Source organism: Rhinolophus ferrumequinum, chromosome 2, assembly GCF_004115265.2.
Source record: "Rhinolophus ferrumequinum isolate MPI-CBG mRhiFer1 chromosome 2, mRhiFer1_v1.p, whole genome shotgun sequence".
In the NCBI taxonomy this organism is placed as follows: domain Eukaryota; kingdom Metazoa; phylum Chordata; class Mammalia; order Chiroptera; family Rhinolophidae; genus Rhinolophus; species Rhinolophus ferrumequinum.
Window position 1 is genome coordinate 44,972,802 of NC_046285.1, and position 15,343 is coordinate 44,988,144.

At 42.5% G+C, this 15,343-nt stretch overlaps 1 protein-coding gene across 1 annotated transcript in view; it reads left to right on the forward strand.

The window, feature by feature from the left end:
• The window catches only part of UPK1B (uroplakin 1B), a 34,591-nt gene extending 24,621 nt beyond the window's left edge, over positions 1-9,970 (forward strand). Inside the window, exons 7-8 of the mRNA XM_033134881.1 lie at positions 5,154-5,237; positions 9,055-9,970. Of these exons, the coding sequence (XP_032990772.1) occupies positions 5,154-5,237; positions 9,055-9,105 (135 nt within the window). The 3' untranslated portion in view covers positions 9,106-9,970. The remainder of the gene's footprint in view (positions 1-5,153; positions 5,238-9,054) is intronic.
• The last annotated feature ends 5,373 nt before the right edge of the window (positions 9,971-15,343 follow it).

Consider the following 15,343-nt stretch of genomic DNA (forward strand, 5'->3'; position numbering starts at 1 on the left):
TCTTCAATTTCTTTCAAAAATGTCTTATAGTTTTCAGCATATAGTTCCTTCACATCCTTGGTTAAGTTTATTCCTAGGTATTTTATTCTTTTTGCTGCAATTGCAAAAGGAATTGTTTTTTGTATTTCTTTTTCTGAGATTTCATTGTCAGTATATAGGAATGCAATGGACTTTTGTATGTTGATTTTGTAGCCAGCAACTTTACTGTATTCGTTGATTGTTTCTAATAGCTTTTTGATGGAGTCTTTAGGGTTTTCTATATATAGCATCATGTCATCTGCAAAGAGTGACAATTTAACTTCTTCATTCCCAATTTGGATGCCTTTTATTTCTTTCTTTTGCCTGATTGCTCTGGCGAGGACTTCCAACACTGTTGGAAGTTGAAAAGCAGAGGTGATAGGGGACAGCCCTGTCGTGTTCCTGAACGTAGAGCAAAGGGCTTCAGTTTTTCACCATTAATTATGAGATTAGCTGAGGGCTTGTCATATATGGCCTTTATTATGTTAAGGTATTTTCCTTCTATACCTATTTTATTAAGTGTTTTAATCATAAACGGATGTTGTATCTTGTCAAATGCTTTTTCTGCATCAATTGATATAATCATATGATTTTTGTCCTTTATTTTGTTTATGTGATGTATCACATTGATGGATTTGCGAATGTTGAACCATCCTTGTGCCCTGGGGATGAACCCCACTTGGTCGCGATGAATAATCTTTTTAATGCATTGTTGTATTCGATTTGCTAGAATTTTGTTTAGGATTTTTGCATCTGTATTCATCAGAGATATTGGTCTGTAGTTTTCTTTTTTTGTGTTGTCCTTACCAGGTTTTGGTATCAGGGTAATGTTGGCCTCATAAAATGAGTTAGGGAGTACTGTCTCTTCTTCAATTTTTTGGAAGAGTTTGAGCAGGATTGGTATTAGATCCTCTTTGAAGGTTTGGTAGGATTCACTAGTGAAGCCATCTGGTCCTGGATTTTTGCTTTTAGGAAGGTTTTGGATGACTGATTCAATTTCGTTACTGGTGATCGCTCTGTTTAGATTTTCCAGTTCTTCATGGTTCAGCCTTGGAAGGCTACATGTTTCTAAGAACTTGTCCATTTCTTCTGGGTTATTGAATTTGGTGGCATATAGTCCTTCATAGTATTCTTGGATGATCCTTTGTATATCTGTGGTGTCCGTGATAACTTCCTCTTTTTCATTTCTGATTTTGTTAATTAGTGTCCTCTCTTTTTATCTTAGTGAGTCTAGCCAAGGGTTTGTCAACTTTGTTAATCTTTTCAAAGAACGAGCTCTTTGTCACATTAATTTTTTCTATTGTCTTTTTGTTCTCTATTTCATTTAGTTCTGCTCTGATTTTTGTTATTTCCTTTCTTCTGCTGACCTTGGGTTTCACTTGTTCTTCTTTTTCTAGTTCTGTAAGGTGTAACATGTGGTTATTTATTTGGGATTTTTCTTGTTTCTTGAGATAGGCCTGTAATGACATACATTTCCCTCTTAAAACTGCTTTTGCTGCATCCCAAAAATTTTGGTAAGATGTATTTTCATTGTCATTTGTTTCTATGTATCTTTTGATCTCTCCTCTAATTTCTTCTTTGACCCGGTCGTTCTTTAAAAGTATGTTGTTTAATCTCCATGTATTTGTGTTTTTTCCTGCTTTCTTTTTGCAGTTGATATCCAATTTCAAAGTCTTGTGATCAGAGAATATGCTTGGTATGATTTCAATCTTCTTAAATTTGCTGAGGCTGATTTTGTGTCCCAATATATGGTCTATCCTTGAGAATGTTCCATGTACACTAGAAAAGAATGTATAGTCTGATGTTTTAGGATGAAGTACTCTATATATGTCAATTATGTCCATTTCATCTAATGTGTCATTTAGGGCTGCTATTTCGTTATTTATTTTCTGTTTGAATGATCTATCCATAGCTATCAATGATGTATTTAAGTCCCCTAGTATAATTGTGTTTTGGTCAATATCTCCCTTTAGTTCTGTTAACAACTACTGTTGCTTGGTATATTTCGGTGCTCCCTGATTGGGGGCATAAATATTGATGACTGTTATGTCTTCTTGTTGTATAGTCCCATTTACAATTATGAAATGTCCATCTTTGTCTCTTGTTATCTTTTTCACCCTGAAGTCTGTTTCATCTGATATCAGTATGGCTACACCTAATTTTCTCTGGATACCATTTGCTTGGAGTGTCAGTTTCCACCCTTTCACTTTAAGTCTATGCTTGCCGTTGTAGCTGAGATGTGTCTCTTGGAGACAACATATGGTTGGGTTTAGTTTTTTGATCCAATCTGCCACTCTGTGCCTTTTTATTGGTGAGTTCAGTCCATTTACATTTAGGGTGATTATTGATATGTGAGGATTTCCTGTCATTCTATCTTTAGTTTTCTGGTAAGGCTGTGTCTCCATTGTTTCTTTGCCATTTTGTTGTGGTCTATTATTTCTGTGTGGTGGTATTCTATGATGTTTCCCTCTGTTTCTTCTTTTATTACAGTATATATTTCAGTTCTGGATTTTTTTTGAGTGGTTATCCTTAAGTCTATGTAAAAGAAAGTTTGATATTTAGAGTATTCCATTTTCTTCAGCACGCTTACTTTCTCCATTCCCATATTCCGGTTCAGGCCTTTTTATGTTTTGGTTGCCACAAATTGTCCCTGTTGATGGTGGTCAAATAGCCTCCTTTAGTATTTCTTGTAGGGCAGGTCGTGTATTAGAAAATTCCCTCAGCTTCTGTATGTCTGGAAAGGTCTTTATTCCTCCTTCTTATCTAAAGGATATCTTTGCTGGATATATTATTCTTGGCTCATAATTTCTCTCTTTCAATAGTTTGAATATTTGGTTCCACTGCCACCTAGCTTGTAGAGTTTCTGCTGAAAAATCTGATGATAATCTAATGGGCTTTCCTTTGTTGGTTACCGTCTTCTTTTCCCTGGCTGCCTTGAGGATTCTTTCTTTGTCATTGATTTTAGACAGCTTCAATACAATGTGCCTTGGAGAAGGCCTGTTGGGATTGAGGTAATTAGGTGTTCTATTTGCTTCTTGGATTCAAGGATCCAGTTCTGTCCACAAGTTTGGGAAGTTCTCATCAACAATTTGTTTGAATATATTCTCTGTTCCCTTCTCTCTTTCTCCTCCTTCTGGTATGCCCATTATTCTTATATTGCTCTTTCTGATGGAGGCAGGAAGTTCTTGTAGAGTTCTTTAATTTCTTTTAAGTCCCAAGTCTCTTTCTTCTTCCATCCGTATTATTTCCAGGTTTCTATCTTCGATGTCACTGATTCTTTCCTCCATCTGGTCAACTCTACTACCTAAGCTGGCTATTTTATTCTTAATTTCTTCTATTGAGTTCTTAATCTCCAGAAATTCTATTTGGTTCTTTTTTAAAATTTCAATCTCTTTCGTAAAATGCTCATGTTGTTCTTTGATTGTGTTTCTGAGTTCATTAAACTGCCTTTCTGTGTTTTCTTGCATCTTGTTGAGTTTTTTCAGAACTGCAATCTTGAATTCTCTGTCATTTAAGTCACATATTTCCATATCTTTAAGTTCCTTTTCTGGAGACTTTTCACTTTCTTTCTGAGCTGTCTCGTTGCCTTGGTTATTCATGGCAATTACTGATTTATTATTTCTCTTCCTCGACATCTACAGAAGTGGCTTCTGCAACAGGTTGATAGGAAGAGGTCTTTCTTTTGTTTTCCAGTACTTGTTGGTAGAATGTTTTATTTTCTCTCCGACTGCAGCCTTTTTTTCTCTCTGACACAATAGTGCTATGTTTTCTCTGCACTATTCCAGCTTCTCACACAATGGGGGGACTCCCTGGGAGATGGGCTTCTCCTCTGTTAATAGTTTGCCTGGGTCACAGGGCGCAGTGTCCGTGTGGGTATGCGGAGAGCATTTGACGTTCCAAAGCTCTTCCTGCACCAGATTCAGAGCCCATATGTTTCAGCAGTTCTGTTTACTCCTGCAGGAATCCACCCAGATAGGTGGGGTCAGGGGTGGGGTGAGTTGTGAGAGGTGGTCCAGAGCAATGGCGATGACCACCACAGCCGGTCCTGCTTCCACAGCTCCCTCCCCTTTGCTGGAACTACTTGGGCTACGAATCTGTGTCTGCAGTCCGCAGTTCTCAGAACAGCAAATATTCTGTTCTTTTGATCTGACACTGCTACTGTTCCGCTTCTAGCACCAGACAGGTGGGGGCGGGACGAGCTTTGGTAGGGTAGGGAGGGAGCGGCTAGTCTCAGTGCCTAAGGGTTCCATTCTCTGCTCCGCGGTGAGGGCTTAAACCACTGTTTTCAGCCTTCTTCCCTCAGTCTTTTCTGCGAGGTCTCTGCCATGAGCGTTGGGTTCAGCCATGTTATATGCTGCCCCCTCAGCCCTGTGGGCCATAAGCGGAGCCCTAGCAGTCCGAGTTCTTCCCTCTCCCGCAGCTGTGGTAGTTCCGGGATGCAGCGAGCTTGGAGCACTGAGCAAGGTCTGTGTCCTGCGCCCGCGCGGCTCTGTCTCCGCACTTCTTCCTTCCCTCCTCTCCCGTTCGTGCGATTCGCCCACCTTTAGGTGAATTCAGTAGTGGGCCTCTTCATCTTGCCTGTCTGCTGTACACGGAGTCCTTTGTGGAGTTATAGTTGTTCAATTAGTTGTAGATTCCAGGGGAGATTTACAGAGGTTCACCTCATGCCGCCATTTTGATGACATCAATGGAGAAGCATTTTTATTTAAAGACAAACAAATCAAAAACTAACTCTGCCCTCAAAGAAATCATCAATAAAATCTTTTGGAACAGAAAAAATTCAAATTTTATGAAGAATATTTTACATTGCCCACATATTAAATATGGGGGGGGTGGAATATGAGGCTAAAATAGCAGCACCTTTTTAAAAAGGAAAAAAAAAACTTTAATCAGAGGTAATTACAAAAAGAAAAAGCAGTATCTTTGTTAGTTTGAATGATAGAGACACAAATAAACGTGATATAGCAGTGTTATTCTATTCCTGGGCAAAGCACTGTTAATAACTGGCTGTCCCTGTGGATGTGGAAGTAGAATCGCTATGTTAAACTGCACTTTGGTGCAGCATTGATTCACCCATCTCTGATGTCTTTCTTTGTGGTTCCTCTCTACTGATGTGGAACCACCCTCTCCTCCAGGGCTGCTATGAACTGATCTCTGGACCAATGAACCGACATGCCTGGGGAGTTGCCTGGTTTGGATTTGCCATTCTCTGCTGGACTGTGAGTATTACCTGGCACATGTCTTCTTTCTGAGAGGACAATGATAAGGAGAAACTTTGCAATTGCCCCTGTTAGCTCAACCACAGTAGTCTGTCTGGAAACAAAATACCAAACCTGCAGGCTAATCAGGAAGCTGCTGGCACCCAAGCATGGACAGTGGCTGATTCCCCTGGGAGATGGGGAGTTACCATCCTCTACTAGGGAAAGGATGTGCCCTGCTAACCAGATCCTCCTTCTTCTGGGTGACTGGGATACACTTGCCTGCTCCTCCAGCTCTCCAAATCCTATTAATTAATTATAGTGAGATATCAAAGACTGCCATCTATCTAGACGACTCCTGCTGGACACTCATCTGCCCAGCTCCTCCCAAATAGCTGCCTCTGCCACCTGTCCTACTGCCCACGTTATTCGATGCACAGCAGCAAGAGGGTAGAGTGGTGGTTCTCAGGCCTGGCTGTGAATTAAAACTTCCTGGGACAGCTTGAAAAAAGAAAGCATGCCTGGATCCCAACCTCCGAGTTTCTGATTCAGTTGATCTAAGGGCAGGCCTTTTTTTTTTTTTTTTTTTTAAAGATTTTATTGGGGAAGGGGAACAGTGTGTACTTCCAGGACTTTTTTTTTTCCAAGTCAAGTTGTTGTCCTTTCAATCTTAGTTGTGGAGGGTGCTGTTCAGCTTCAAGTTGTTGTCCTGTCAGTTTCAGTTGTGGAGGGCGCAGCTCAGCGCCATGTCCAGTTGCCGTTGCTAATTGCAGGGGGCGCAGCCCACCATCCCTTGCGGGAGTCGAACCGGCAACCTTGTGGTTGAGAGGACGTGCTCCAACCAACTGAGCCATCCAGGAGCTTAGCGGCAGCTCAGCTCAAGGTGCCTTGTTCAATCTTAGTTGCAGGGGGCGTTGCCCACCATCCCTAGCGGGACTCAAGGAATTGAACTGGCAACCTTGTGGTTGAGAGCCCACTGGCCCATGTGGGAATCGAACTGGCAGCCTTCAGAGTTAGGAGCATGGAGCTCTAACCGCCTGAGCCACCGGCCTGGCCCTTTTTTCTTTTTTTAATTTTCCAGATGATTCTAATTTGCTGTCAGGCTTGAGAGCCATTGCATTAGGGAAACAGTCCCAAGCATTTGGTTTCAGGACCCCTTTTGTCTCTCAAAAATTATTCAGGACTCCAAAAAAACTTTTGTCTGTGGGGGCTATAGCTATTGATATTTACCCTATTAGAAATCAACACAGAACGTTTTTAAATACTCACTAATTCATTTAAAAATAATAACAAACCAATGACATGTTAGCATTAACAATATATTTTTGTGGGAAAATAGTGACTATTTTCAAAAAAATAGTGAGAAAAATGGCACTGTTTTACATTTTTAAAAGCTTCTTCAGTGTGTTGCTTAATAGAAGACAACTAGATTCTCAAATTTGTTTTAATCTGTTGTACTACGTTGCTTAGGTTGAAGAATTTGAAGAAAATCCATTTTCACAGAGATACGTAGTTGAAAAATAGGAATGTTTTAATAGACTTATCTAAAGATGAGTTAATATTCTTCTTTTATACCACACAAAACTTGACAAGTCATATTCTTAAGAGGGCTAGTTGCAATGTGGAATGTGAAACTAGGTCAATGACCTATTCAGACTCTGTTACATTACAATACATTACGTTGGTTTGTCTTGCACTTGGCATAAATCTTTTACCCATGCATGATTCTATAGCATCATGCATTCATTATTTGGGAAAATATTGGTTAACTGTGTTATGCAGATCTTCCAAATGTTAGCCAATTTCTTTATGCAATACCAAACAATTACATTCATTGATACTGCCGATTTGGAAAAGACCTTAGGCATTGGATGCTATCAAGCTCGTGGTGACAAATACAAGTTTTATGATTTTTGCTTAAAAGCTCAAATTTACCATTGGCAACAAATACTGTCAGTTGTTTTCCTTGAAGTGACAGACTTACTTTACTTTGTAAATTTTCCAGAAAATGTCTGCCAAACACCCAACTTTGAACAACAAGAACTCGTCTGTTAGTCATTTTTTTCAAGTAAAAATGGTGTTTCATTAAAAATAAAAACTAGTTTTGTGCATAATTCAATCACCCAAGTGCTTTACCTCAAGATAACCATCATATTTCCATATGCCACGAAACTGCTTTATGCATACTTCCTTTCTGTCATACAGAATAGTAAAAAGATATGTACTCAAAGGTGAACATTTAAGAAAATTTGTGATTCTACTCCCTCATCAAGGACAATCTCCAGTAAAACTGGCTTTTTTTTTTTAACTTTAATTCCATAGCAGTGAAGATTATGACTACTGATACAGTTTAGTGTCTCTGCCTTGAATCTTGCTAAAATGACAGCAGTTTTACTTTCCACTGCCTTTGCGCCATCAGTGCAAATGTGAAAACAGTGAAAAGGGCAAATAAAACCCTAATATTATTATGTAAATACTCTTGACATCATTCATCAGGCGTCTGTGCATCACACATTAAAAAACGTTGGGTTTGGGGTGAGAAACTGAGTGAGGAAAGAAGGGAAAATCAACTTCTTCGAGAGGACTCCTATGATCCCTTAATCCACCTACTTAGAAACTCCCACCATACCCTGCACATACCTCTAGCTGGGAACCACTCCTCTGTGATGTATTATCTCTGCCCAAAGCAACCAGCTGCCCTTTGTATCCCCAGGGCCTAGCAGAGCACATAGTAAGTGCTTGAAAACTTGTTGAATGCATGAAAAATGATAGCTGTGAAGTTTCTGTTGTGCTATGCTAGGAGGAACTATTGCATAATGTTTAAAGGCTTTTGAGGATCTTAGAATTCTAGACCAGTTGAACATTTGATATTTCTACAAGCATCAAATGGACTAGACTCCGGATCTTGTAAGTCCCCTTGAAATTCAAAATAGGGAAGGGAACTGGATATATTGGAGGCCTGCTATGGGCAAGCCATCATGTCAAATACTTTTAAGGTTAAATCCCACAACAGTAGCTAGGTAGGTAGCCAGACTCCCATCTTATATGGAATAGAGAAATTCAATAGCATTCTTGAGAATCCTGCATAAGAAGGGTTCTTGGGCATGTCCAGTTCATTATTGCTCACAGCTGGCTATCCGGCAGTGGTTAATCAGATAAACTCTGAAGACGACTGCCTAGATTTGAACCCAAGCTTTACCACCTACTAGTTCTATGACCTTGGGAAGTTACTTATCTTCTCTGTGCCTCAGTTTGTCCATAGGGTTTTGGAAACATTAACCTGAGTTATAAGTGTAGCACTTAGAATAGTGCCAGATGTATAGTATGTTATCAATAAACACTAGACACTATTATTATTATTATTTCATTACCCAGTTCAATCTTCTAACTCTGGGACAGGTGAAGATGTTATTATCATTACTTTATAGATATAGGGAGTAAGTGATAGGTCTGCAACAGAACCTAAATAATTCTAATCCCTTGCCTGAGGCGAATATCTTAAATTCTTTGGGGACAGATGTTCCAGGTCACAAGCATTTTTGGAAAAAGAGAGAGTGCCCTGGGAAGGGAGGTTCATACTAGAAGCCAGAAACTCATATTCCAAAATGGTACATGCTAGAAGTAGGAATCCACTGGAGGGTCATAAGCCCTGACGGGAATAAGAAAGAATTTCCCCCAGGAAAAAAGTTTAACTGACGTTACTTAAAGGCAAGATTGCCCTTAAATAGCCAGTGTCGCCGAAACCTGAATGAACCTGATTTTTTCCCCAAGTATGAGATGTTTCTAAAACAATTCCTTATTAATTTTTCTTTGTTTTATTTTTCTCTTTGTATTCCAGTTTTGGGTTCTCCTGGGTACCATGTTCTACTGGAGCAGAATTGAATATTAAGAATTCAGTGTCACCCTAGTACCACCTTCCCCCCGGGACGCTGGATTTGGTGCTGGACCCGCTCTCTCCTAATATTCCACACGTGTGCCCACAGGTGCACCTGCATTCTCACTCAAGTTGTCGCGTCAGCTGGTATTGAGTTCCTTTAGGCTCTCAGGCTCCTGAAATTCTCTCCACTACTAGGTCTAGGATTCTGCAACATTTTTATAGACTGTAGGAAAGGGAGAATTTGGAAATTATATAATAACTGCCCTTGTACCTGTTTATTTTTAATTTGGGGGCATAAAAACATTCACAGGGACCTGTGTCATCACCGACAGCCAAGTTTATATTTGGACAGCAAATCTGCCTGTATTTCTCAGGACTTTCTAAAAGATCTTCAAAGGCTTTCAGTCATCTCAGTATTGGCCAGGTGAGAGAACTAAGGAAAAGGTGCTGAACAAAAGGTGCCTTTTGTTCTCCGGTGGCTTCCATCTACGGAGACTCAGGTGATTCTTTTAATGTCACCTTGGGATCATTTTATTCTCCAGAACAATATATGATCTTGAGTTAACAATGGCTGAAATTTCCTCTTGGACATTATAGAGCAATACGTGTTTAATAACCTCAATCTTGCATTAATTAAAAGTATGTAGACTTTTGGGGAGAAAGTAGAGGCCTGTTATCTATTTACCAGTCTCAACTGGAAACACCTTTCAAGCAGGGGAGAAACAAGCCAGCTATTAGATGGGTGATTTATGGTGGTTTTTGTTTACTGTCAAAATATTTCTCTTCTGAACTGTTTCCACCTGTGGTCCCGAAGGAAGTTCTTATAACCCAACATTTGTCTACTCTTATAAAGAAGACTTTTAATATGTTCACTTTCTTTTGTTTTTACCAGTGTCCTAATTGGTCATATATGAGTCTAACAAAGTTTTCCAACAGAAGAGCTTATTGAGTTCATGGGAATTCAGGTTTAGGAGATGAAAGTGCAACAGGGTGTGGTTTCCTGATGGACACCAATAGCCCTGCTATACAGGTAAGTGGTTGGAACGTCTATGTTTACTTTTACTTTTTGCTCCTGCTACACTTAAGTCCAGATGTGGTGATGGAGTTGCTGCTCCTCAAATCCTTCTCCTCCTGCCCTTGGAAACAATGGAAGCATCTCTGACCCCAGCTACCGAACTGTGTCTCCTATGAAGAAAACACAGCCGTCACTTCAGGGTCCCACTCCCAGCTGACTCAGTCACAGGAAGTACCCATCCCACATTTCCGACCAGGTTCCTATGAGTGAGGCTGAGCCCTGGGACAGGAGAGAAGCAGAGGGCCTCTGTGTCACGCAGGGCGGCCTGCGGGGTCTCAGCTCCCACTCCCCACATAAGAACGCAGGATATGGCAAAAAGGAACACGCACAGAGCCATAAGTAGGGGAGTTATATCACTATATTCTCACTGGTGACTGGGTTGGAGACACAGGAGGCAGGAGCCACAGAATCCGCAATCCACACTCCACCACATTCCTCTGTGCTAACTGCAATCCACTCTTGCCAGCCACCGTCTTCTTGCTAGCCCCCATTTTCTGCTAGCGTAGCCATGGCAGTTATATTAGTGGCCAGTGGCTCACTGGTTACAGCTGACGGGCAACTAGCCACAGCCAGTAGATGGCCATCTACTACCTGAGCCAGCACCTTTCCACGTGAGGCCGAGAGCCTGGAAACTGCTCTGTCACCACACTCTGCCATGCACCTGGGGATAAGGCCGGGGTAGCAGCCTGATCCCTGATTCCCAGGAGGGGGCCACAGGTTCATGTCCCAACACACAACCAGCTTGCCCGCCCCTGCCTTACCTATCTCTCCAGAATAGAGCTTAGGTATCAAGATAAATGACACATGCCCTTGTCTGAGAAGGCACTGTCTGTGGTCTTTTAGAAGAGGAGAGGAGAGGGAAGGAACTTACTCTGGGCAAAGCTTTGAAATGCCTCTTCCTATCCATAGTCTCTGTGTTCCTTTCCATACTCACATACTCTGTGTTCTGGTGCCTTTTTCCTTCACTGCTAATTAGGTTTTCCTGTGCCCTCATGCCCTCATGCCCTCCATGGGCTGAGCAAAACCACTCCTGCCTTCCCTACCAGGGCTTTGAGCTCCCAAATTCACTCCGCATACAAAATTCCATTCTCCTTGTGATTTGATCTCAACTAGGTTACAGGAAAGCTTTTTTGAAAACTATCTCATACCAAGGACTGACTGACAGTTAGTCCCCACCCTCTGAATCTTCTCTGCAGGTTTTTCCTTAACAACTGAAACTGATCTTTGGTTGGTGAAATCCTAGGGAGCTATGGGAGCAGAAAAGAGCTACTGTAGGGCAAGATGGCCCACCTGCTGCTCCTTAAATCTTACCACCTGCCTTCTCTACCAAGAAGTAACTAGAAAGAGAATGAATTCTCAGTTTGCAGCTGTCCCTACCCCTCCGGCTAGCTTCCTGTCTAGAGCCTCAGCCTCATCCTTCATAGAAGATGCAAATTACACTGTATGTGTGGACAAGCTCTGCTTGTTCCAAAACCAAATAAGGCCCTGAACGCAGGTACTATGTCCAGGGGCCCAACACTTGGGGAGGACACACTTTTCAGCTGAGACAGACCCAGACCTGAGGAATCCCCTGCAGAGTCCAGCCACTCAGGACTCTTGTGCTTCCAGCTACAGGGCCCTCAGTTGAACCTCAGGGCAGTTCCTGCTTCCATACCCCTCCGCCTTCGCTGGAAGCCCAGCCTTCCCCCCTCTTCCTTCTGGCTTCTGAGATTGGAAGGGCGGCTCACAGTGAGACCCAAGCCACAGTCCAGAGTGAGGCCCAGACCCAGCCTCACCGAAGCTCCTCCATCCTCACCAGACCGGGGCGCGTGCTTGCTGCTAGCTTGCTGGGCTTGAGAGACATTCAGACAAAGCCATGTACCCACTTCTCCAACAGTCTGTCCACCTCCTTAGTAGGTGGGCAAAGAACAATTATTATGTAACACTAGAAATACGTCAGACTAACTCTGGGGTAGGTTTTTACCTGATTGCAACACCAGACAGGTCATCACGCACTCTCTTTGGCTGTTTCCTCTGCAGATTGCTGCTCAGGGTCCTGGTGGGATATTTACACTGAATGGTAGAAAGCCCACAGCTCGTATTGTCAGATCTGCAGCTTTTCTTCTACATCAGCTGGAATAAATAGGAATTGCTTCTATTCTAAGTGACAGATCAGGTACTTTCTAGATACTCACAAAGAAAAGAGAAATAATAATAACCACCTGAATTTTAAAATCTTGTCTCCTCTCTTCCCCATCCCCACCCCTAACCAATCTAATTGACATGCTGGGCTGTGGGTGAGGAATTGGAAACTGAGCCAGTTTCTCATTTCTGTTGACTGAACAATTTCCTTTCTTTCTCTACGTCTAGTATTTCCTCTAGTTTCTCTTCCTGTTTAACCTCACCCAGATTCTTATCACATCCTATACATGAGACTAAATCAAAGAAGAAACCCAGAGGAGGCTAGTTGTAAGCTATTGAGTTTGCTTTCATGGGTGATATTTTTGTTATAAGGCTCAAGTAGCCACATCCAATGAGGAGATCCAAAAATACCTTGGAAAAAGGTAGCATTCCTGAGAAATTCATGGTTCCCAGACCCTTCTCCAACCAACCCTCCCACCAGCCCCAACCAACTCCCAACACACACACACACACACACACACACTTTCGAAGGAAACGAATAGCCAAATCCTAGATTTAAGGAGAAATGGTAACTTCATGCCCTATGCGTCTACCCTGCATTCCTCTTGAAAAAGAAAAAAGATCTGCCCCTGACATATAGAAGCTAGCCTAACTAGGCCATGCTGTTAGGCTATTAGACGTAAATAATCTCATGCAATACCAACCTCAGATAAGGTTACTCGGTGACCAAGGTAAAATGAGACAAAGCAAGGTGTCGTGCAGGGCGGCCTGCGGGGCCTCTGGTCCCGCTCCCCACACAAGAACGCAGGATATGGTGAGGCCAAAAAGGAACACCCACGGAGCCATAGGTAGGGGAGTCATACCGCTATAGACTCACTGGAGGCTGGGTTCACACAACGTGCGACCTGCTGTCCGCTTGCTGCCAACCGACTGACTCTCTCCTCGACTTCGCTCGACTCCACTCCCTAACGCAGCCGCGGCAGTTACATCAGTGGCCAATGGCTCAAGGGCCACAGCTGATGGCCATCTACTACCCGAGCCAGCACCTTTCCACGTGAGGCCGAGAGCCTGGAAACTGCTCTCTGGGGCTCTGTCCCCACACAAGGCCACTTCATAATTCTGTCTCAGCAGACAAAAACAAGGTCACAGCACCACCACAAAATACCAAACACACACTTTCTTGTCTAAAATGAGTGGCTACTTGTGTTTACCTATTGTAGCTCTCCGCCTGCTAGTCCCTCCCTCTGGATAAGACGTATTGAGATGCACAGTCATAGAATCATCCCGGCTTTCTGACAGTATCCCGTATAGAGCGCACCCTGCTTCCTTAGACCCTCCCAAAATGACCCAACCCAAATGCAAATGCTGGGATAGGTTCTTTCTAATTCCCTTTTCTTGAGACACCTCGTGGTTCCCCATGGTGTATTCTCATTCACTGCAGTGAGTCATAATCTCAATTTATTTATCGCAGATGTGTTCCTAGGGGTCTTTGGTTGAAGGGCATGAAGCTCTCCAAATAACTACCCATCCTATTACCTCTCTTTGTGTATTTGTTGTCTGTTATCATGAAGTAGTTAAGAACAGGTGCTTTAGAGTGAAATATCTGGCTCCAAATCCCAGTTCTGCATGACTTTGGCAAGTCGCTTTGCCTCTCAGAAACTGCTTTGGAAACTGAGCCATAATGTCTATCCTCACACGGGACTGGGAGAATTCAGTAAGACATGCAAATAGTGCACTAGAATGACTAACAACCTGGAAGAGACACCAACAGGAAGTCATACTGTTACTAGAGAGTGGGCCCTTCTCCGCGCGATATCCAGGTTCTTGGCATCTCGAGCAAAGAATTGAACAAGATACCGAGGTAAAGTAGTGAAAAAGCAGTTTATTAGAAGAAAAAATACACTTCAAACTTCAAAGAGGTAGAAGCGGGCCCGCGGACCCGAGCAGTGGAGAGTGGCTCAAGGGCCATTATTAGAAGAGAAAGCACTCTCCAAAGGGTTTGGAGTGGACCCTGAGCAAAGGCATGGCTCAAGAGGGGGGTGTGTATTGCCGGGGCCTGGGGGTTTTGTCTGGGATGGGCTGTTCCTCTCCAGGTGTGGGACCACTTGATTGACACCCGTGATTGACAAGGGGCTATTACCGTATCTCTTCAGACTGCGTATGTTCTCTGCAGTTTGAAATTGTTAACTCCAAGCTGATTGGCCCTTCCCCGCGACACCTGAGCTGATAGTTTTGGCGGCTCTGCAGCTTGACTCTATTTTGTGAGCTATTCAAGTTATTTCCGTGGCTTTGTCATGGCCTCCACCTTAATCTCTTCCACCGTGGCCATGGCCACGACTGCCTAGGGTTTTTCTAGCTCAATACCGTAAATCTGGTCTGAAGAACTCTGCTTGGCCCATAATCCTGGGGAACATGCCAACTAATGTCATCTTGCTTCAATTTATTGCAATAAGCTTAATGACAAAATGTACTCGTGCAAATTAACTGGCTCTCAAACAACAGCTATGAGTAATAGCTTTTTAGCAAAATTCCTACTCGATAGTGGAAGAATGTCCTGGGATCACCAAAATAAGGCATTTTAATGGATACATCTCAAGTTCTGTTTATTATTTCTAGAATCCTAGCTACAATTGGATGTCTGCCCATGCTGCCCTCACAGAGAAATCTCATAATCTCCTGACAATGTGATATCTGTGGCGGGGGAAGGGGTAGGGTGGGGCGGCGATGGAAGATGTTGGAGTCAAGAGAGACCTGAGTTCAAATCTTATCTCTTCCTCTTACCAACCTTGGGAAGTTACTTAATTTGAATCTGTTTTCCCTTTGCAGCATACGTACATACCTACAGGGCTATTGGAAAGATAAAAATAAAAAAAACAGGGAAATTGACTAGTAGGAAGCAAGCATTCAATTATTGTTATGCCCCACCCTTCACCAACCTCTCTCCCAAGGCCGAAAATTACATACACACACACCCCACACATGTACACAAATATCAATTTTATTTCAGTTTTCAACTTCAGCAATTGTCAATGGAACAATGGATCCTCTGTCTGT